Here is a 24,849-nt window from a genome sequence, read left to right on the forward strand (position 1 = left end):
TCACTAGGACTTTCCGAACTGCCTGGCTTCACTTACCAGGACTTTTCGAACTGCCTGGTTTCACTCACCAGGACTTTCCGAACTGCCTAACATCCCAGTTAGGACTTCCCAATCAAGTATCCGGTCAACCTTGACCTACTTGACTCTTCTTCATCCAACCTGATCAGACCCTGATCAGTATCTCTCCGCATGGACAACTGCACCTGCATTGTCCATGTCTACATGTCTTTCTGTATTGTCAAACATCGAAACCATGACCAAGGTTTACACTTGGTCAACTAGGTCAACCTTAACCTACTGGAAATTGCACCAACATATATCCCTCTACATTAATACTCCTAGCCTCTCTAATAGTTCTCTCTTTTGTGATAGTATAGGTTCGACTAAGTAGCAAGAACGAGAAAGAATATGGGAAAAAACTATTGAAAACTGAGTTAAACAGTCATCAGTTGATTATATCATATATCAGTCAATTGATACTATCAGCAGTCAAGTTCCCACATTTATCAATCGGCTAACACATTGTATGTTCCCAGTTCTGGTCACACCAGTCGATTGGTGTTGAACTCCTGTCGACTGGTCTTCAGTAGTCAAGTCTTGCAGTCGAATCAGATAAGCTTCTATTCATGACTTCTCAAGCATCAGTCGATTGAGATTTATGACAATTGACTGATGGAATCAGTTGAATGCCCTAGTCAAGTTTGACTCACTTTTGTTCATAACCTTATGAGCATCAGTCGACTAGGATACTACAGTAGTCGACTGATAGAATCAGTCGAATGCTCCAATTAAGTCTGATACGCTTTTGTTCGCTAATTCTAGCACATCAGTCGACTGAGCCTAATAACAGTCGACTGATGGAATCAGTCGAATGCTCTAATCGAGTCAAATACGCTCTGTACCCAAATTCATACTGATCAGTCGACTGGTGATCCATATTAGTTGATTGATTACTGAAATCTATATTTCTAACATTGATCAGTTGACTGGTGATCCACATCAGTCGACTGACGACTGAAATCTGCATTTCTGAATGTGATTTTTTAGCACGAGAAAACTTAAAACAATGTCATCATTTGCATTCTTCGGGGATAATATGAAAAACTCAATTTCTAAGTTATAATCCTAAGTTTCCCAATGCTATATTCGATGCCTATGCATCAATTTACTCATCCAAAAGGAATCAAATGCAAAATCGATGTATACATACCAAATAGTTAAAAACAATCCTTATGCCTTAAAAGAAGATGATAAACTAATACTTAGCTCTTATACCAATTAAAAGCGATATAGATACATCAAAACAAACTAAAGGATGCATCTAACGATCTAGTTATCTAACGATCTCATCCATTAGGCTACATTCGATAGAAACCAAAACAACGGTAAATGAATGGTCAAACCTAAATTCATCACATTAGCCATTGATCTTACTTATCACAAGAGTTTCTATAAGCACGAAATTATCTTCTACAAGAATGATTGACAATCCAAATCTTGATCTCAATGGGGAAGAGTCTAAGGAGAAAGAAGCTCTCAAACCCTCTTGATACAATAAGATGCCTTAATTGGAAAAGTTTCTTCCCTTATATATCAAATTCATCTTATATAAACCATTCACATAAAGCTCATATATCATTAATAGCCTATTAATATTAATGAATAGGGTTAACGAATCTATATATTAAATTCACATTCAAATCTCCTTTATGCTATAAGTATTATATCACTTAATTAAGATTTAGTTTCTTAATAACAATTAATTGTGCTTATTAGCGTAAGTTCACCTTAATGAAATTAAGTCCCATATGAATTCGTGTGGACTTAATCTTCATGGAAGGGGCTGAAGCGGACGGAGTAGCCGCTGAAGGGCGTCTTGAACATCGGCATCGCCGATTGAGCTTCGTTAGGGATTAGAAGACAAAGATCGGGTGTGGTGACGTAAGTGTCAATTTGGGGATCAGAATACTCTTTAAAGTTTAATCACGAACAAATTTTCATTTATTCACTGAAGCAGTGATGAACTTCGATCATATTATTCACTGCAATGTTCATCGGAATCAGCTTCTTCTTCTTCTACTTCAAGTACTTGACATATGCGACGTGCGACGAGTTCGACACCCTGCTCAACGTCCCCAGCAGCGGCGTCAGCCAGCACCTCGATTCGTTCTCCCAGAACAAGAACCCTCTGCACTTGCAGTCGGCGCTGCATCTCCTCCTGCACTCCTCCACCTTCAATTTCCCTTCGCCGTTGCTGTACGTGCTCAGGAAGTTCTCCACCCCTTCCACTTTGAAGTACTTCGCCGCCGTGTCCCCTGCTTTGCAGCCTGCCAGGCTCGGCGGCGCGCATCCCCTGCTCCACCCCACCAGTCCGCCCCTGCTCGGGCACGCCACGCACATCTGGTCCTCGCACACCCCCAACTCGCCGCAGCGGCTCGGCAGTGCGCATCCAGCGAGCCAGCCCCTCGCGTCGTCGAAGAAGGCGAAGGTCCGCTCCCACGCCTGGGTGTCCACCGGGTCGTAGTACGTGTACACCGCCAAGTTTCCGTCGACGTCCAGGCGGAGGAACGATAAGGTGGCGTTGTACTTGGGACGCGCCAGGTTTATGATCAGTCTGCACTCCCATGCGAACGCGTCCTCCGTCTCGGGCTCGCACACGAACGTGACCGACTCGCCGGAGAAGCTGAGCAAGCCGTCGGAGTAGTTGTAGTACGCGAGCGGCCTGGCAGCCACGCTGTTGATGTACAGGGTAATCCCGCCGGGCGAGAACACGAGGCTGTAGATGCCGAAGGAGCCGTCGACGACGGATCTCCGGCTGACGAGCTTGTTAGGGCCGCGGAGGCGGAGGGACTGCCCGACGAGAAGCGTGTCGGTGGGGTGGTCGAAGCTTTGCCACACGAACCGGCCCTTGGCGTCGTAGAGGACGACATTTCCGGTGGGCAGTAGGCGGAATCCGACGACGCCTCGGTTAGCGGTTCCTGTCGACCAGACGACGCGGCCGTCGGCTTCGGCGAGGACGAGGTCGCCGGAGGACAGGAGCGAGAAGGTGGCGTTCTCGCCGACGGGGCGGCCGCGGTTGGCCTCCCAGACCCAGCGGAACAGCGACTCAGACCGGACGGTGCCCATGCGGAGGGCGAGGTAGAAGGCCCCGGGAGTGGTGTTGTAGAAGGCGAACTGGAAGGGCGAGCTGGCGACGGGGAGGACGCGGTAGCTGGCGTCGTACTCCGTGATGTAGGGCCCGAACTCGCCTTCGTTGACGTAGGTGAAGGTTTGCACGGTTTGGCCTCGAGCCAACGCGATAGCAGAAGAAAGAAGCAGAATCAGAAACCACACCACAAAAGAAGATGAAACAGCAGCCATTTTTGAATTGATCAGTGATGATGAACAATGCGAAGCAACTTTGGACAAGCCATTGTTTATATACTCGTCTTGGATCTCAATAAATGCTGTTCTTGCCAGCTATACACGTCTCTGTTTTTGAGTTTCGGATAAGATCTTATTGATGGTCAGTTGAAAAGAGTTCATTATGTGGGTGTCGGTGTGGAGGAAGACGTCAATTTTTGAAACAAAACTAAGCTTACTTTCGAGCATCGCTGAGAAGTTCCAAGTTTTTGTATGTCATAATCGTCGGCGCGCTGCTGCCTGTGATGGGGATAAGAATGAAGGCGGGCACATGCAGAGCTGACTCGACCGCGGATGCAGCAGTGCGTATGATGACAGCCGCGCATCACTCTGTGGGTTGTGGCTTGTGGCTTGTGGCTTGTGGCTTGTGATGGTGGGGAAAAGGGTCACTGGTCATTCCCAGGCGAAGGTGGATTTTATATGTTATCTTTTTCTTCGATAAGGGCAGACAACAATGGAGCTAGTGGGGGTCCTGGAATTCAAGAAAGACAAATAAGCAGCTAATCTTGGCTACGGTTTCCTCTTTTTTAAAGAAAAAAATGGTAGGGCATTCTTCGTCGTCGATGGTGTCCTTTTTCGTTGCTCGGTTTCTTGTTTCTGATTTCTCGTCTCCGGAACTCATTTGTAATCAAGGTTACTGTAGTCTTCGAGGTGGTTAAGTGAGTAAAAAGACACTGTGCTCATCCCAACTCCCCCGTCAACCAAGGTCGTGGCTAAGCTCCAATGGCATGCGGAGCCAAGAACATCAGGGATGGGTGGCATTACCAATACAGCAAAGAAAATCAGCAACGCAAAGTGAATCAGAGGATGAAGTGTTAGAGAATTCTGCCAAAAAGAGTCACATTCGAGCCTGAGAAGAAAATCATACCATAATTTACCTTTGAATGTTATTATTATATAACCGTTGGAAAGAAATCTCCATATAGCTATCTTAGAGGCGACAGCTAAGGGACTAAAGGGTGCCCGCTGTTGAAGAAAATCCCTACATGGGCGGTCACGTTCCCATCCGCTATCCATTTGAGGGAAAGTTAGGGCCTTAGGGGATAGCCATGGAAGGAAATCTCCAAGTGGGCTGTCACGTATACATCAACTATCCATTTGAGAGGAGGTTAAGGGATAATCATTGATCCCATCTGAAAGATGAGTCAGATGAGGAAGCCGGTGATGAAAGTATGGACGTTGACGAAATGAGAACTTGGATCTAAGGTCTGCAGGGGTGTTGTAAGCTTTCTCGCCTTACAACGAAGTAGGGTGGGGGATGAAGAAAAGGTCACTGATGGTACCCACGAGTCTACACACATGTAGAGACATCACGCGAGTGCATTAGAACGAGAATCAGGGAAGAAGTCTCTGACACAAGTCCTCTGACTCTCAAGTCAGGAGCAGTAAAATGTCGAAAGAAGATGAACAATAGTACTTTAATAGATGTGTATGTGTGTGCGTATCTGACCAATGAAGAGAATTTTCCTTTTTATATTGCCCCTCATAACCTCTGATCCGTGATGATGAAGCATCAAAAAATGTTGGGTGTCAGAGTATGTCGGGTGATAACTGAAGTACGACGAATTCCCATTAGGTAGAGAAAAGTTCCATGTTATGCATATAACAGAGTATCAGAATATTCCCTGACGAATAGTTATTATTCTCTAACAAGTTGTTGTAATTATCTGACAATGTTATCTCCTGACAATAATCCGACCGGCATTAGAACCGACTGGGAATAGACTTGGGCGGTGCCCAGGGGAAATAAGGGGATTGAGCCTAGGTGGCCGACCAGGTAAGAAGCCGATCGAAAGTAGATAGGGTGGTGCCCAGGAGAAATAAGGGGGTTGAGCCCTGGGGCCCAACCATCTAAGACCGGTCGGAGTAGACCGGGAGGTGCCTAGAAATGGGAGGACTATCACTAACAAATAAGCCAACTGGGAGTAAACTGAGGCAGTGCCTACGAGAAATGAGGGAATTGAGCCCTGAGGGCCCGACGAGCTAAGGAGCCGCCTGGGAGTCTATCAAGAGCCGTGTTTATGAGGTAGGAGAGCCAAGTCCTAGAAGAACTTCTCAGCCTTACTGTTACTGTAAGATACGACAAATTTAAGAATAAGTGTTATTGGAGTAATAACCTTATTAAATTTTTTAGAATTTTTTTTTAAAAAATTTGGGATTTAAACGGAGTCTGTATGACTCGTTTTGAGGGGAAGAATCAGTTGGGCTAGGAGGAAGCCTGCTTGGAATATTTTAAGTGGGAGTATATTAATTTCGATTAACCTAAGTTATTAATAATCAAACCCTAAGTTGATATTCTTATCTTCCCTGATCCTATCTTTCTCCCCTCATTTGCGTTGATTTCTCCCTTCTCCATCGCGACACCCATCGCGCTCGGATGCCACTGCCGCCATCACCGCGTGACCGCCCCTCGTTGGATCATTGACTCTTCTTCCTCTCATCATTTCCTGAGCCCTAACTCCTCGATCCACCGCCGGATCACCGATCCAGGTCGTCACCCTCTCCCTTCCTCATCAAAATCGTCGTCACCTTGGCTTGAGGTCAGATCCACAACACAGTTGATTGTGGGAGTGTTGTATGTATTGGCTCAACGGGGCCGGCAAGAGAGAGATGAATTGCCTGAAATAGAAAAATAAAACTCCTTCCTGATTCTTAGACTTAAACTAGAAACACAATTAAAAACAAAATTAACAACTTAAAGAAATAAGTAAAAAACCACTATTTACTTGGTTACAACCTAGTTGGTTGTTAATCCAAAGCGATTGAAAAGCTCATTAAGAATCTCCTTCTCTGAAGGCGGAGAAGCCTTTTATACACACTGAAAGCTCAGAAATAACTAGGAAAGTTATTACAGAAGTTGTTGTTCTATTTTCTAGCTCCAGGGGTCTTTTTATGGCTCCTGGAAATCCTATCATAACTTGAGGGCGCCTCCAAAGGACTTTGAGGGCGCCTCCAGCGAGGCACCAAGGGATAGAGTTTTATCCCTTGGCAACGGTTAGTTTTACTGGTCGAAGGCGCCTTCCATGCTCATGGAGGGCGCCTTCTATGCTTACGGAGGAGGGTACCTTCCATGCTCATGGGAGGCGCCTTCCGCCTGAAGGTGGCAAAGGCGCGCGGGCGCATTGGAGGGGCCTTCAACTCCTGTTGAGGGTGCTTTCAACAGTCTTCATCAGCTTCTTTCGCTCTTCTGCTGCTCCGACCGCCTGGGTGATTGCGGTCAACTGAAATAGGGCTCACCCGAACCTAATTTCCGACCTTCTCCTCGAGCAGACTTCCGATCTGGCTTCTCGTCCCTCGAACGTCGTGTATGTTCTTTTCGTCCACCGGTGTACTCTTCCGCAGCACCTCATTCCTCGGATGCACCGAGCCCGTTGGCTCCCTTCCCGTGACATCCTTCTCGTTAGCTGCATCTTCCGCTTGACTTCCTATGCTCCTAAGCTCCTTCACACTTAGACACAAGGATCAAACCAAAACAGGACCTAACTTAACTTGGTTGATCACACCAAAACAACCACGGCATCCAACAATCTCTCCTTTTTTTTATATGCATTAACCCAAGTTCAAGTTAAGATAATAACGAACAAAATGCAATAAAATAATTTGCAAAACAAACATTTTAAGTATAAAGTTGCAAATAAAAGAAATGACAACATATAGAGTTAGTAGAATTCAAAAAATTCTAACTCCCCCTAAACTTGTACATATTCCTCCCCCTTTGATCACATCAAAAAAATAGGGTACAATAAGAAAATAACTTGAATTTAAAATAATTTCTAAGTTATGAAGATTTCAAATAATTGACAAAGATTGAAAATATTTCATTAATTTTACAAACTTATCAGTTTGTTAATTAAATATTCAATTCAATAATTGGATTCCAGGCTATAGCGAGGCACTAGGCCTTCTTAGTTATTGGATCATCAACCACTTCTAGACAAAGTCTTTTAAAGAATTTAAATATTTAACTTTTCTGAAAGCCTTAGATTCAAAGAAAAAATGTTAATCTAAGTATGATTTTGGAACCCAATATAGATTCCTTCCTACTGGGTTAGCTAAGAATCTAGGGGGTATATGTCCTTTGGGAATTCTTCTAAGTTGTCCCTGATGTTTTCTAATGTACCAATTTAACCTTCCATAAATTCTAATAAAGTTATTTGGTTTTAAGCATGCACCTTTTTTCAAACTTTCGATTTTCATTTTCAATTTTATCATTTTTTAACTTTAAATTGTTAAATAATTCTAAGGGACATGTCTTAGCTAAGTTCAATTTTAACTCAGTATTTTTCTTTTCTAACTTCACTAAATCTTTAGAAAGAATTTTGATAAAGTTAAAAGACTATTTGGGAGATAGAGCACGTACCTTACTTACCTCAATTTTTGATGCTACCCCTTCATCACTACTTTCTTCTGATGACCCTCACCCTTCATCGATGCTCATCTCTGAGCTGGTTTCATCTTCTACTTGATGATTGGCCATTAGGGCTAGTCCTGAGAAGGCCTTAACCTCAGACTCAGCGGATGATGATTCATCCCATGTGACTTTCAAGTTCTTGTGTTTGGAGGATGTTAGTCTTTTGTACTTTTTCTCTTCTTTCTTCTTTGTTTAGGGCATTCATCCTTGATGTGCCCTTCTTCGTTGCAGTTGTAACAGCGAACTTTCCTTTTGCTTCAATAATCCTTATTGGTTTGCGATTTAAATTTATTAGATCGAATAAACTTATTGAACTTTCTTACCATTAGGGTAGCTTCATCTTCATCAATTGATTTTTCAGAGTCAGAATCGTTCATTCTTGCCTTTAGGGCAATGTTCTAGCTCAGTCTCTTTTGTCCTGCACACTGAGATTCGTGTAATTCAAAAATGAAAAAGAGATTGTTTAGTGTACTTACCTCGAGATCCTTTGAGATATAGTAGGAGTCTACTATAGATGTCCATTCTGGTGTTCTTGGGAACACATTTAATGCATACCTTTGTGCGTCCCAATTCATTACCATTTCTCTGAGGTTTGATAATCTGGTGATTAGCTCCTTGAGTCTTTTGTGTAGTTGTGCTATTGACTCTCCTTCTTCCATCCGGAGGTTCGTCAATTGATTCCGGAGCACGTCCCGTCTCGCAAGTTTTGTTTCGGAAGTTCTTTCGTGCAGTTCCAGAAACTTCCCCCAAAGTGCCTTTGTTGAATCATAATCTATGATTCGATTTACCTCCTGGGGTGGAAGTATATTGAGTAGGTGGAACTCGACTCATCCATTTGCTATGAAGTCTGCTTGCTCCTTCTTGATCCACTGATATTCTTCTTTCTCTTCTCCTTGGGAGGGGGGGGGGGGTTTAGGAGCTACAAAATCGTATTTAATTATTAGCAATATTTCAAAATCGGTTTTGAAGAATATCTCCATGCGTTTTTTCCATGACGTAAATTTTTCTTTGAATTTTGGTGGATAGATCGTTGGTTCGACCATCGTCTTGATCTTGATGCTTCAGTCGACGATTAGTCCTTCTGAGGCAGTTAGACTCTGATACCACTTATTGGCGCAGCAGGCTGGCAAGAGGGGGTGAATTGCCTGAAATAGAAAAATAAAACCCCTTCCCGATCCTTGGACTTAGACTAGAAACGCAATTAAAAATAGAATTAATAACTTAAAGAAATAAGTAAAAGATCACTATTTACTTGGTTACAACCTAGTTGGTTGTTAATCCAAGGCGGTTGAAAAGCTCACTAACAATCTCCTTTTCTGAAGGCGGAGAAGCCTTTTACACACACTGAAAGCTCAGAAATAACTAGGAAAGTGATTATAGAAGTTGTTGTTCTATTTCCTAGCTCCAGGGGTATTTTTATAGCTCTTGGAAATCCTATCCATAGCTTGAGGGTGCCTCCAGTGAGGCACCAAGGGGTAGAGTTTTATCCCTTGGCAACAGTCAGTTTTCCTGGTTGAAGGCGCCTTCCATGCTCATGTTGGGTGCCTTCCATGCTTATGGAGGGTGTCTTCCATGATCATGGGAGGCGCCTTTCGCCTGAAGGTGGCATAGGTGCGTGGGCGCATTGGAGGCGCCTTCAACTCCTATTGAGGGCGCCTTCAACAGTCTTCATTAGCTTTTTTTGCTCTTCTGCTGCTTTGATCGCCTAGGTGATTGCGGCCGACCGAAATGAGGCTCACCCGAACTCAATTTTCGGCCTTCTCCTTGAGCAAGCTTTGGCTCTGACTTCTCGTCCCTCGAACGTTGTGTACGCTCTTCTCATCTACCAGTGTACTCTTCCGTGGCACCTCATCCCTCAAATGTACCGAGCCTGTCAGCACCCTTCCCATGTCATCCTTCTCGCTAGTTGCATCTTCCGCTCGACTTCCTGTGCTCCTAAGCTCTTGCACACTTAGACAGAAAGATCAAACCAAAACAGGACATAACTTAACTTGGTTAATCACACCAAAACAATCACGAGATCCAACAGTAGGTTCCCTGTGCTCCGATCTCCCCTAGTCATCGACCTCTCCCACTCACGCACACCCTCACCGTTGAAATAACCAGTGCAGCGATGCCGTCGCAGGTGCTCCGTCCGTGCCCTAGCTCCCATTGCAGTTACTCGTCACCAATCACCACTTTCCTCTGCCCTGGGACGGCGCCACAGCAATATCCCGATTCCCTCCTAGAGCATCTTGGATTTGGTTCAGGGGTAAGCCATGCTCAATGTTGTATTAGTATGGTTTTGATTTCATATTCTGTTTGGGATGTGGAGCTTTGATGCTTGGCTAGTTTTTTTTTTTTTGTAGCATTCAGCCAACACTGTTCGACGGAGATCCATAATTCCGTCCATCCTATACCAGTAATGAACCTCTTCAGTCGTGAGTCGACAAAGGAGTAATCCAATTAGGGTAAGTTGGCATTAGATACCAGATTTACATAGGGTGGATTTCATGTCTATTTTGGGTTGATTAATAAATATGAGTTGATGGTGTTTGTAAACAGTTGTAGTTTGTTCAATTTGAGATTGGTTGAATTTAGGAGTGAAAGAATGATCAACAGGAGGGTTATCTGGGGATTTATTTGTTATTGTTTAGTTGAATGGTTGGTGTAGATGATTTCATGATGGTTAATTGGGTTCGTTAGATTGATATTGTGATGTGTTGGGATGGATTTGTATTCATGTTGAGTTGACTTGTTTCTAAGTGGGTTACTACATGGATGAATTAAGGAGTTGATAATATTGGGGTAAATCTAATTCAATTAAGGAATTGATATTAGTTGGAGTTAATAATCAATCGGGGATTTGCTGAAGATTATATTTCGATTGTGGTTACCCTAAAATAGTTTGGAGATTTAATTTAGCTATTTAATTCATATTAATTAGCTAAATTTGTATTTTTTTAGGTAGCATTCAGCCTGTTTTATACTTATGTTTGACCTTTGAGATGATCTATTTATTTCATATACAGTCTTAAGTTTTGAATACCTATACTCTGTTGTATATTCACATGTAGAGTATGTATCGTAGATATATCTTGTTGACTGAGTTAACATGCTGATTATGCAAATGATGTTATGTGTACACATATTTGGTATGTACCATAAGAGTTATCATGCTGACCGTGCATATATATGTTGTATGTGTACACATGTTTGGTGTTATCTATTGGAGGTTTCATATTGATTGTATCCATATTGTGTGTACATGTGTCTGATATGTACTATTGGAGAAATCATGTCGATAATGTCTATGTTGATGATCTTATGTGTCTAGTGTGATATTGGAGGTATCGTGTTGATTATACCTACGTTGTAGGGTGCGTACGTGTATGGTGTGTATGTGTTTGGTGTTGTTACTTATTGCATTTGTTATTTAGTAGACACCAGTTGGATCTACCCATTTCTAAAGATATAGGTGTTTGATTGATCATTGTATTGGAGGTATTTATGATGGACTGAGGTATTGCATTGATGATGACTATTCTGTATTACGATTATTTACATCATATTCATCATTCATTGCATACTGACGACCATTATGTCCCTTGTGGTGTGAGAGAGTCGTCAGTCATTTATAGCTTCCATTCGGCCACTGTAGGAGAGTGGGAGGTAGGAGTGAAGCTAGTCCTGTCGTGCTCACTTGACCACTCAGTGTTATACTCTGTCAGTCTCGGTCACTCATGAGTGTGGTATCTGGAGGGTACAGTAGTCTAGGGGCTAGAGATGTGAGTAGTTAGATAACTACTTAGCGAATTGTCTGCCTCGGCCGCTCTATAGTGGTTGTACTGGAGGCTAGTTGATGTGCGTAGATATTATGATCGTTTATGCATGCTTTAACGCATATTCACTTGCTTTATTTGTATATATTCTTTGCACGATCATCTCTCTTATCGTTTATTTAGTATTTATTACTCTTTTGTCAGAGATCTGCTCTTTATTTGGTTTATGTTGACAGGGACAACTTTTGGAGCGAAAACGATGATTGTCGATGTACCCGAGCAAAGCAAAGCACGGTCGTGCACCCCTGCACGGCCGTGTGGTGATTCCAGACAGAGAGCAGAGCACGACCGTGCAACCCTGCACGGTCGTGTGACCATTCACCGAGAGCAGAGCATGACCGTGCAACCTTGCACGGCCGTGCCTCACAACCAGCAGACAAGATCCACACGGTCGTATGGACTAGGGATGACAATTTCACCCGAACCCGATGGAGGATCCGATACCCGACCCGAATGGAGGAGGGTATGGAGGGACTATCAATACCCGATACCCGACCCGGACACCCGATTAAATAATATATATACATATATTAAATAAAATTTTCTTTTTCCAAAATCAACTTGCTATTTTTGTTGATATTAGGAGGAGACTATATAGATGTTTAATCTATTTTTTAATTATATATATATATTTTAATAAGATATTAATTTTAATATATTTTTGTTGAATGATAATAGTTGGATAGAAAGAAGAAAACTTGAAATTATACAAGATATCCGATCCTTTAATGGGTATGAGTATACCCATAGGAGATCCTATACCCGATGGGTATGGGGACGGAGGATATAGAATCCGACCCGAACCCGACCCATTGTCATCCCTAGTGTGAACCTCACACGGTCGTGCAGTGCAACCCGAGCCAAAGCAAGACACGGGCGTGCAGATGTGGCACGACCGTGCTACTTTATCCGAAGACAAGAAGAGCTTGGCCATGCAGATTTCGCACGGTCGTGGCACGAGCCATGAGGCGCCCGTGCCCTAGCCTATATAAAGGCTTTTAGCTCTTCTTCTAGGGGGAGGAGGCGAGCAGTCATAAAGAATTTACCAGAGTTGTAAGCTCCTTCATAATCCTATTATTATCCGCCATGGAAAAATCCAAGTGTGGAGGACTACAGTCATATGAATCAGATGACCTCTCTTATATCCTCAAAGCCGAAATGTCCTCTATCTCTCGGTCAAGATCAAGTAATTTGTCAAGACATGGTCATACACCAAAATCAACAATTAGAACACAAGTAGATAGACAATAAAATGAAGAAAATATAAACAAAGAAAAGAGAAACTATGCACAATCTAAAAATAAACAAACAATACTAGTTCCCCGGTAACAGTGCCAAAATTTAATTGAGCTAAGATTGTCATAAGTGTAGCTCCCAAATTAATAAATTGTTCTCAATTGTAACCCTTCAACTACATAGTGATAATATAGTATAGATCCCAAGGTCGATTATCCCATGAAAATAATAATAGGATGTTTATCTTAGATTAAGTGGAGTAAAAGCTATTTTGGGGTTTTCCTTGGATGATGGGTTGTTGTATTAAAAAAGAAATTGTAAATACTAAAAGAAAAACTGATCTAATGCAATAAATAAATCCTAACTGCAAACTAAACAAATTAACACTTAACAACTAATCTTAAGCTAAGCTAGCACTTATGAACCAAACTAAGCAACTTAACAATAATTCAAATTGAACGAAATTGAAAAGATGCTAAAACGTTTGAACTAACTCAACAAATTGTCATACACATTCTGTTCAAAACTAGAGATGTCGAAACTGAAAAGAACATGCAAAAACAAGAATTGCAGTAACTAAATTATAGAAATTAAATTACAAAAACTAAATTGCAGAAACTAAATTATCCACACTCAATCACAATCGAGCTTCTCAATCAACCATCTTGTCATCACACAAGAAGCCAAAGGTGAAACCTCAACTTCAATAGTTAGAGAAGAAGAAGATAACTATTGAACTTGAGAACAATCTATAGCTTGCAATCCTTCACCGAAGACACCTCTTTGATGAAGAAGACGAATAACTAAATCTGAATGTTGTTGCTGCAAAAACACCTAAAGTCTATCAATCTGAACCAATTGATGGAATGCGAAGATGGATGATGATTGGAATGATGTTAGGAACCATCGGTAAAACCTCTTCGATGAAGGACGATGACGGATGGATACACCTCTACTTTCTGTTGGTGTAATCGACCTCTAGGGTTTCAATGTTTGATAATATACCTAAGTTTGGTCAATTTGACCAAGCGTTGATCCAAACATGACTTGATGTTTGAAAGAGAGAAGTTTAGTCAGGACTAGATGACTAGCAAAGGTAAGTCCTACCTAAAGGATAGGCAGGTGAGAAGTCTACTAAGTGACTAGTCCTAATTGGAGGTTAGACAAAGTGAAAGTCCTGATGAGTGAAGCTAGGTAGTGGAAGTCCTGGTGAGTTAAGTCGGGCCTTAGTGAGTGAAGTTAGGTAGTGGAAGTCCTGGTGAGTTAAGCTAGGTCCTAGTGAGTGAAGTTAGGTGGTGGAAGTCCTGGTAAGTGAAGTCGGACCCTAGTGAGTGAAGCTAGGTAGTGAAAGTCCTAGTGAGTGAATCCAGACCCTAGTGAGTAAAGTTAGGTGGTGGAAGTCCTGGTGAGTGAAGCCGAGCCCTAGTGAGTGAAGCTAGGTGGAGGAAGTCCTAGTGAGTGAAGTTAGGCAACCCTAAGGGGAGATAACCCTACGTTATACTTGAATTCTGTTAACACTATTTTACCTTATCATTTTATCTATTGTGCTAACTCGGTGTTGCAGGGAAGTTCAGATAGGTTGACGAGCTGACCGGATAGCTGGCACGAAGTTTAGACAGGTCGACGTGGCTGACCGGATGTCTGACAGCTAAGTTAAGGTAAGTCACTGGAGGGGAGTAACTTGGTGAGGACGTGTTCCCAGTTAGGGAAATGTAGGTGTCGATCCAACTTAGAACTATTTTAAAAATCTAAGTTGAGATCGTGACTAGATTCTGGTCTCGAGGAGATATAATCTAATTATTACTCTATTTGACTATAATTGTGCTAACACTTTATTTTGCAGGATAGTATACTTTGTATTTACCTCAGACTAACATTTTCTTGTAGGAAAGTGAGTTGTTGGAAAATGATGGTCCGGGCGCCATGATGGGATCCGAGCGGTCGGAGTTGGTCCGGGTGCCCGGAGCTGGCTCGAGCGCCCGGAAGGCAAATCTTATCTCCACCAGTTAGGAGCGCGCCGATTGGTTGGACGACATTACGGTCCAAGTGCCCGGAAGGGATCCAGGCACCCAAAGCACTCCTATAAAAGAAGCCTTCTGCCTAGAGCAGGAACAAGAATTTCCTTCTGCGATTGCTTTGTTGCGCACTACTCCTGTGACGCTACGAAGCTCTTTCGGCAACCTGCGACTCAATTTCTTGTTGCTGTTGTCGGTATTTCTTTTTATATAATTCTTGTACTCAAACGTGTAACATTTTACGAATTATTAGTGATTGTCCAACGAAAGCACTCTCATATGCGGGCCTTGGAGTAGGAGTCGACAAAGGCTCCGAACCAAGTAAAATTAGTCTTGTTAGCATTGTGTTTTCTATTTTCGCTGCTTACTCGATAACGATTTTCGAAGATCGCTATTCACCCCCCCCCCCCTCTAGGGAACTTTATGATCCAACACTTTCTTCATTATTTCAAGTAGAGGAGACGGGTGATTCAGATCGTAGAGGACTCATCGACGAAACCTCTACGGTGAGCTTCTAGATGATCAAACGTGGTCTAGCAGCTGCCTTGAGCTTCCACACCTATTCATTACTTAAGGAGTTGACCGGGATGAAGAAATGGGGGTTGTAAAGGAAATGCAACGATGAACAGTAATGCAAGCCACTGTTCATCGTCGTGATTTTTGGTTTTTAAACCTCCTTTGAACCGAACTTGGACTTTAGCATGGTCTAGTTCATTGGGAATTAGGATTTTGGTGTGGGGATTTGGACTCAGGTTGAGCTCAAGAAGTTGGATCCTTTTACTTTGGTTGAAATCAGTTTGAACTCTAGTAGGGTTTAAGTCGAGCATCTTCATTTGGTTCAATGAACCAAGCTTCCTATAAAAGAAAATGCAATTATTAGATGAAATTTCATAAAATATAGAAAAATTACATCAAAGCTCTAAATAAATCTCAACTCATAAAATGTAAGATAAATCAATAATTAATCATATGAGGAGATAAAAAAAACATTCAATATAAGAGCTAAAAGAATGTATCAAGATGTTAATTATTAGGCGTTTGACTTGGAGGGGGGGTATCCCGCTAGTCGTCTCAACTTAGATCGACGAGGCAGCTGAGCCCATAGAGGAGGAGATGTCGGAGTTCACCTTGTTGGGACCAAGGGGAGCTAGAGGGAGGTGGGGGTGAATAGCTCGCTCGTTTCATTGAAGATGATCTTGCAGTAGAATACTTGAAGCGAACAACTCTTCAATGCTAACACTGTAACACCCCAAATTTCATGATTTAGAGTTCTGAAAGACCTTATTAAATTCTAGAAATGTTTTAGAAAAATTCTAGAGATTTTTAGGAATTTATAGAGTATTTTTATGTAATTTTTGGAGTTCGTTTGGTATTTTTACCAAGAGGAAGAAGTTTAAAAAAAAAAAAAGAAGAAGAAAGAAAAATGTTTAAGCTGGGTTTTGAACCTAAGACCTCGGGCTTGACCCGAGTCTTAACCGAACTCAGACAACCAGCTGGTCCATGGCTGTTTTGTTATAATTTAAGGGAATTAAATATGATTAAGTAGTTTTAAGAAATGAAATTAAAATTCCGTTTAAAAGAAAGATAAAGAGTCGAGGGCGGCTCGAACCCGAGACCTTCGGGAATCCATTTTTCCAGCAAACCAAGCGCGCACGTTGATATTTCGTGAACAAATCAATCACGAATTGGTCTTAAGCCGTAGGTTATAAAAGGATAAGAAAGAGAGAGGGTTAAGTTATATTCTTTTCTCTCCCGTGACCTAATTCCTTCGACCTTCCCTCTCTCGCGACCTAAGCTTTCCCAACCTCGATTCTTCGAGCGGTGCTATTTTGTGCTCGGGCGAAGACGAAGCCAAGAAAGGGTTTCTCTCCGGCGGCCGGTGAAGGGCAAGTCCCGGGAGCTCTTCACCGAATAGGGACTCTCCTGTCGAGGAAAATCCGTGGGCTCGAAGGGGCGACCGAAGAGTTGCGATCTCAAGCTCGCCGAAGCCCTAGAAGCTTTCTTCCGGCTGTGAGTTCAAGAACACGAGGTAAGTCGCTACTCACCTGCAGTAGGATAGTTCCGGATTTCGATTCGTTTTGGTGTTCTTTTCCTTTTGTTTCGAATTTTTTGTGAAGAATGTGGTTTAGGGCTTACTGCCGTGAGTTGTTAAGGAAGAGGGAAAGGGATTTTGTTTGGATGTTTTCTTGTTTTCCTTGAATTCGCAGCATGTTGTAAGATTTGTTGGTTGTGACTTGATGAGAATGTCCGGGTTGAAGGGAAACTTGCAATCTTGTGTTTTTCTTTTGTTGCCGTGGCACATAGCATGTAGAACAAGTATGGTTTTGAGGTTACAATAGCAATTTTCATTAGATTTGTTGGTTGTGACTTGATGAGAATGTCCGGGTTGAAGGGAAGCTTGCAATCTTGTGTTTTTCTTTTGTTGCCGTGGCGCATAGCAGGAGGAACAATTACCACAGTGCAGTTTTGATTTGTTATCAATTCATTGGTATGTTGTTAGCCATTTTATCACTTATTCCCTAACCGCAGCTTTAGTTTTTGTTTAAGTTGTGTAGATTAGCAATGAAAAGATTGTGTTCAGTGCTGGCTTTATAGATTCAGTGCAATGTGGATTAGATTGCTGTTAGACCCTTTTCGTCCATGCTCAGTACTGATGCTTTCTTAATTAGTTGGAACAACCTTGCCTTAAGCTTGCTAGTTAGATCTCTTTACGCTATGCATTGGGCAAGAACAGTCCTCATTTTTAAAGTATGCAGTATAGATTTTCTATTAAGCTATTATGCAGATTTTTATTAAGCTAGTATGCATATTTCTGTTAAGCATTAGTGCAGATTTTTGATAAGTATTGTATGTGCATATTTCTTTTGTATTCTATGCATGATTATGTGTTACATAGTTAGTTTCATTCATAGATGCATAAGAAAGATAAAGAAAAGTATAAGAAAGATAAAGAAAAGAAAAGAAAAGGCCGAGGCCTTAAGTAGATCCCAAAGTCGAGACTTTAGGGATTTTTGGCACACAAGGTGCCTATTAAAATGCCAAGGCATTTAAAGAAGAAGTAATTAAGATTATAAGTATTTTACTTTTAAGAAGAGGCTAGTACCCGACTTCCGAGGTTGTCGTTAAACAAATCCAGGTGTCCAATTCCGATGTCTTGGCCCTGGTAGACCGAGGTCTGCTCTTTTAGGATTGGTGGCTCGCTACCCCAACCTATTAGGGAACGCGCATGAGATGGTACTATGCCTGGGCCCAAGAAGAAGTTGATTACTATTTTGAAGTATTATAAGTATAAGTTTTTGAACAAGTAAAACGAGTTTTACATAAACATAAAGTATTAAAGATTAAGTTAGAACAAATGAAATAAGTTTCATATGGTTCTAAAAATCAATAAGTTTAGTTCCTTATTCTACCATGTTTATCTAGTAGATGAGTAGTTTTCATGTTTACCTATTAGATGAGCAGCATGATTAACTATTAGAACTACATGAGTAGATTCCTTAGCTTTTCTTTGCTATTAGTTTGACATGAGCAGTTATATTTATGCTTTATTTCTTTTTAGAGCATATAGTTTCTAGTTCTTTTCGTATACATGCACATTCGTGATTTTGTGAGTTAGATAGCGCTTACTAAGCAAATTTTGCTTATAGACTACACTTCCTCTTACTGCAGATAAAGGAAAAGAAAAGATTTAGCAAGGAAGGCGACAAGGTGGCGCGGATGGTGTGTGATGCCAGGACTATGGAAGCCTTGGGACTTAGTTTAAGAATTTATTAAGATTGTCATTTATTAAGAATGTATTAGATGAGTCATTTAGTCTTCCGCTGTTAGTTAATTGTATGTTTTTATTCTGTTTCCACTATTCATTACTTGCATGATTTGATTTCATTAAACTGCGTGGTGATGTTATTCCTTTTGTGTGTTTGATATGTGTTCCAGCCGCCTGTGGCTGTGTATATTATGTTATGTATGTCAGTTTAAGGTCACCGGTACAGGGGAGACTCTGTCGAAATTTTTCGGTAGGGTTTCCATGTGATTTTTAATCATACCGGTTAAGTAGAGTTAGTAGTTAAGTAACGGTCATCCTTAGAGAGTTGTAGTAGTAAGAAGGGTGGTCGTTACAAACACAAGGATTTACTTAGTATCCACCTTCTTGAGGTGACTAATCCAAGAAACCACACAGTGCACACATCTACACTATGAAATCACTCATTCTCGAAAACAATCCGAAGATGGAGAAGTCTCTTACAAGCTCACAACACAAAATACACCAAGAAGAGGAAGAACAAATACAATGAAATCTTAACTTGCTCTTTTCTTGTTGCTTGTCTCTTGGTGGATGGAAATGCAACATCACTAAGCTCCAAAAACTCCCAAGAGCTGGCGTTGAGTTGTGTTATGGAGAACAATCACGAAAGACCCTTTTCTAGGGTTAACTCGGGTGCCTTAATCGATTCATCTTTTCCCTAATCGGCTGCCACATCATTCAACAGTCCAACACTTTCGGAATGACTCTTTTTTTGAACCCTAATCGATTGGTGAGCCATCCCAATCGATTCAGAGAGTTTTAATTAATTACCCAATCGATTCTGTAACTCTTTGTTCACTCGGAAAAATGCCTTAATCGATTAACACAATTGATTAAGCCTTCTCGCGATAAAACACCACCTAATCGATTGACCCAATCGATTAGCAGTGGCTGAATTGATTGAGCCAATCGATTTAGCCTTGTTTTAGCTAATTCCTCTCCGTCAATCTTTTGGTCCTAATAAATTGGTCCAATCAATTAGGCTCGACCCAATCGATTTGGGTCTTTTCTATGTTTTCGCAAGAAGCTCCTAATCGATTAGCTTAGGACCAATTGATTGCCCAATCCTAACTTGTTTAATCATGACATGTTGGGACTTCTCTACTAAGTGTCTGGTCAATCTTTTGCCCACTTGAACTTTTCTCCTCGTGTCAAATGTCTAGTCCTCCATGACCCACTTGGACTTCGAAACACCAAGTGTCCAGTCAACTTTTGACCCACCTGAACTTTTCTTCTTGTGCCAAATGTTCGGTCCTCCATGACCCACTTGGAATTCCAAACACCAAGTGTCCAGTTAACCTTTGACCCACCTGAATTTTTCAATTGGTTTCACTCACCAAGATTTTCTCACTGTTTAGCTTCACTCACCAGGACTTTCTAATTGCCTGACTTCACTCACTAGGACTTTTTTCCATTGCCCAACTTCACTCATTAGGACTTCTCGCACAAAGTGTATGGTCCTCCATGAACCACTTGGTTTTTCTTCTTCTGCCAACCATCTCATTGGTCTTGCTCTTGCCTAATCTCTAGTTAGGACTTTCCCAATCAAGTATCCAGTTAACCTTGACCTACTGGACTACTCTCTTATATCAAATTGGTCAACCTTTGACCAGTGGATAATTGCACCAACAATCTCTCAAATAGACAATTACACCTGCAATATCCATATATTATCAAATATTAAAACTCAAGTTTGAGTCAAACTAGTCAACTTTGACCCCCAAACAATTACACCAACACACCTTTCCCAACATCATTACAACTCTTTCATTTCTAACCCAGCCTTCAACTTCCCAGTCCTTAGAGGAGCGCATTGTGAGACTCGAGGAGACTTCCTCCCCTCTCCATGAGGAGGTGGCTACTAGATTTTGGTGGATGGATTGGAGGATGGACGACATTCTTCATATCTTACATTTAATTCACTCTCCTCCACCCCCATCAGCTGATGACCCTAAAACATTCTTGGTACTTTGGTTTATGTTCCTTTTTTTGGACATGCTTGTACCTTCTATATGTTTGACTTACTGGTTTCTTTTGAGTATATATGTATATTCCTTTGGTTATCCATTGATTGTTTATTCTTGTTTACTTATACTACTTAGTTTATATTTTGATGAATACCAGAATGGGAGGATAACGAGTTAAAAATAATAAAAATCATAACCCAACATAAAAATAATGTTAAGAGAATGAACATACTACTAATTATTTTTTTCTCATAAATAAATTTATGTTTTATTATTTTTATAAATTTTTCTACCTTTAACTCAGGTTGTCATTATATCAAAAAAATGAGGAGATTAGTTGTGCAGTTTATATTGATAATCAAACTCAGGTTTTGATGTATGATAAAAGGTTAAAGTTAGATGTTATATGTTCTAAATCTATTTATCAAGTGTGTAGGACGGAAAGATGTGATGAGATCTGACACCAGGCTGAAATTTAGTAAGGTCTGGAGGACTTGATAACTGGCAGAAAGACCATATAGGTTGATATCTGGTAGGAAGTCTAGTTAGATCCACAGGACCTAACAATTGGCTGAAGTCAGGCATCTGACAGGAACACCTGGTGGATCAACAGTTGAGTAAGTCTGCAATGGTAAGTGAGATAAGCACTGGAGGAGAGTCATTCAGTGAGGACAAGCCCTAGTGGGGCTGTAGGTGCTGGTATAGCTTAGATCTATTTTAAAATTTTAAGTTGATACCATTACTAGACCATGGTCTTGAGAAGACAGAATCTAATTAATACATTTTATTCATGTGCTAACTCTGTTTTGCAGGGTATCTTTGTTATTTGATCTAACATGTTTACATGAACTAAAATACAAAACTTAGCATCCGATGAACAGTACTCGAGGCACTTAGAAGCTAACTGGAGGCGCCTCGGAGCTGAATGGAGGCACCCTGGATAGCACGGAGGTGCCCTCTCGTAAATAAGTTTCAAAGATAAAATTTCACTGATGGGAGGTGCCTCGGAGCAAAATGGAGGCGCCCTGGAGCGCATTGAAGGCGCCTAAGAGTCTATGGAGTCACCCTCCATGGTTAAGACCGCGGTCTTCGAATCATATAACCGCAACTAAAGGCTCCCTGAAGCATTGGAGGCGCCTCCAACACTATTTATAAGGAGCATTCGATCAACAACTTTGAGCATCATCCCTTCTACGCTTCAAGCTTCGTTACGCTTTTAAAACGATAATAATCTATTGCATTCAAGTCTCAATGACACGACGTCGCTACATGCTCAAACGAGCCTAGACTTGGGTAACATGTAATTGTTGTTTTATATTACTCTCGTTTTATTCCTATATTTTATATTCTAAGGTTGGTAGTCTTGTTACCGACCTATCTTTTATAAAAAAATGATTGGATAGTGAATTAACCATAAAAAATGTCCAAAGTGTGTGAGTCTTGGAATAAAAGTCACCAAAGACTCTGAATTAAGTAAATCAGTATGTTTTATTTATTTCGCTTCCTTCTTACTTGATTGTTTATTCCACTGTACACTTGTTTTTTAAAGTATGAAAAAGACTCATTTTTAAATACATGTGATTCATCCCCTCTTATATGCCTACGATCCTACATAATGGCCTTTTTAAAATTGATGTAGTTGGCCACTACGAATTGGTCCAAATTCAATCTCAATCTCAATCTCATACTGTCATCAATTTATCATGTCTCCTTGTGTTATTGATAACAAACAGTCATCGCAGGTGCTAGGCAATGAAGGAAATGAAGATGAAAAGGAAGTGTAGGAGATTAGATTTTTTTTTAAAGAATAAAATAAAATAAAAAGAAAGAGATGTATTATGAAAAAGAAAATGATAAGCGATATTTGATTAATCTGAAAATAGGTACTCATTTTGGACAATATACACAAACCAGCACTTTGTAAATTGGCGAAGAAAAAAATTAAAAGAAATTGAAACAATCCCCTGCTTTGCGCCGCCACGCCCCAATGGCTCAAATACTCAAAGTCAATGCCTTGGCACTGCGATCAGCACCACCGAGTGCGGCCGACGAGTGCCCGGCGGCTGGAAATCCTTAAATCCTTCCTTAATCTCTCTCTCTCTCTCTCTCTCGCTTTGATTACAGGAATTCACGGCCGCTGCGAGCCCGTCCGGAGGCTACCGAGATCCCAGCCGCGCCTCCTTCCCCGCGCGGCTTTCGACGAGCGCACACCCACAAGCTCTTTCCCCTTTCTGCTTCGATCTTCTAAGAGCTAGCCACATCCCGCAGCCCCCTCTTTGAATCCCTCTTCTTGTAATCAAACTTTCTGTTCTCGCTGTCTCTCTAACTATTAACAACGGACATGCCATAGATTTTGTGGTTACTGTTTTTGCTAAAATAGCGTTTAAATTCAGTCCAATACACGCCATGGATTTGGTGTATTAGACTTACGATGCCTTTTGCATTGCCCATTACATGTTTGATTTAATGCTTTACTGAAAAAGTAGTTGATTTTAGTTACCTTGACGCACCATGTGAAGTATAACCTTTCAATTCACTCCTTTTCTTCTTCTTCTTTTTTTTTTTTTTTTCAGAATCAGAGTGATAGCTTCTAAGAAGGGGATGCTACTCCGGAAGATATTTATGCGCCATAGTTCTTGTACAAGAACACAGATAAGAACTCCACGATTTAGTTTTTCAGCTCACTTTGCTTCTCAAAGATCGGTTAGGAACAATGAAGAAATTGAAGATAAGAGAGATGTTGATAGTGGAGAAGACTTTGCTTATTCTGAAGTCCTGAGGCCTGGTCCAAAATGGCAGAGGAAACCTTATCCGACCCCTATGAAGGTGCTGATTAGGAGGGCCAAGGAAGAGAAGCTAGCTAGGAAGTTAAATCCATGCCGGATCCTCGAAAGTGCCCCGGAGAACGGCCTTCTCGTCCCAGACCTTATAGAAGTAGCTCATCAAGTTTATAATGCCAGAGAGTCGATGCTTCATGGTCTCTCAATCCTTGTCGAAGGTGAGGCAGCCATTCCCATTAACAAGTGCAGGTATGCTGTTTGACATATTTTCGCCGAAAGTGTCAACGAAGCAGTGGATAACTGACATTTTATGATAACCAGGTTTTGCTCTGAAGTGCACATTGGCCATGTGGGTCATGTAATAAGGTCATGCGAAGGCCGGAATAGCGGAATGAGGAATTCAAAACATTTATGGAGAAGAGGAGGAATAAAAGATATCATTGGTCTCCCATATTGTTACCATCTCTACGATAGAGTGGGAAAGCCGAGAGTTGGGCACAAAGAAAGATTTGGTATCAAAAGGCTTCCGGCAATTGTAGAGCTATGCATTCAAGCAGGTCTCGACCTTGAAGCTTACCCAACCAAGCGAAGAACCAAGCCTGTTTACTCAATTGAGGGGAGAATTGTAGACTTTGAGCCAGGAGAGGATACTGACATATTGGTAGAAGACAATTTTCGGACTGGAAATCACATTGTTCCCACCTTCTTGGAGGATAGGAGGCTCGAAGATGGAGAAACAGTTAGCGAGTTGAGTGCTAGGACCTTAAAGTCCTGGTTGGATATGAGATCAGGAGCTGTGAAACTTATGAAGAAATACAGTGTGATCACCTGTGGGTACTGCCCTGAAGTCCAGGTAGGTCCTAAGGGACACAAAGTTAGGTTGTGCAAAGCAACCAAGCACCAGTCTCGGGATGGCTTACATGCATGGCAAGAAGCCACCATTGATGATCTAATTAGGCCAAACTACGTATGGCATGTTCGAGCTCTTGACGGCCCCCCTCTGATCAATGAGCTGAAGAGGTACTACGGAAAGGCTCCCGCCCTTGTGGAGCTTTGCGTACGGGCAGGCGCCCCGATACCCAAGCAATATGAAAGCATGATGAGGTTGGATGTGGTGCCTCCTGCACCCGATGAATATGATCTTGTTGTCTAAGATCTACATATTTATTTGAGTGTGAGGAGCAAGGTTGGCTATTTTGCCTCTCCTTTCGATGAGATTCACCTGTTAATTCATTCTTGTTAGAGTGATCCCAAGAAAATAAATAAATTTTCTATTACCTTCCACAACACATTTCTCATATCCAATCCATCTAATAGTTTAGTTTGTAACATTCAACTCATATGATATAGGGATATAAACAAATCAAGCCAAGTCAAATTTTGTAATGTTCATTGGATAAAGAAATCGAGTC

General features: G+C 41.4%; 2 protein-coding genes across 2 annotated transcripts; one reads left to right on the top strand and one right to left on the bottom strand.

The window, feature by feature from the left end:
- Window positions 1–1,978: 1,978 nt before the first annotated feature.
- On the bottom strand, window positions 1,979–3,593 carry LOC122049139 (EP1-like glycoprotein 2). Its single transcript, XM_042610580.1, has one exon. The coding sequence runs from the start codon at window positions 3,358–3,360 to the stop codon at window positions 2,077–2,079; it is 1,284 nt and encodes a 427-aa protein (XP_042466514.1). The 5' UTR covers window positions 3,361–3,593; the 3' UTR covers window positions 1,979–2,076.
- Window positions 3,594–22,580: 18,987 nt separating this feature from the next.
- Window positions 22,581–24,724, top strand: LOC122045682 (APO protein 3, mitochondrial-like). Its single transcript, XM_042606006.1, has 3 exons — window positions 22,581–22,949; window positions 23,231–23,686; window positions 23,759–24,724. Exons 2-3 carry the CDS (start codon window positions 23,259–23,261, stop codon window positions 24,588–24,590), a joined length of 1,260 nt encoding a protein of 419 aa, XP_042461940.1. The 5' UTR covers window positions 22,581–22,949; window positions 23,231–23,258; the 3' UTR covers window positions 24,591–24,724.
- Window positions 24,725–24,849: the final 125 nt, after the last annotated feature.

This window comes from Zingiber officinale, chromosome 2B, assembly GCF_018446385.1.
Source record: "Zingiber officinale cultivar Zhangliang chromosome 2B, Zo_v1.1, whole genome shotgun sequence".
NCBI classification, from domain to species: Eukaryota; Viridiplantae; Streptophyta; class Magnoliopsida; order Zingiberales; family Zingiberaceae; genus Zingiber; species Zingiber officinale.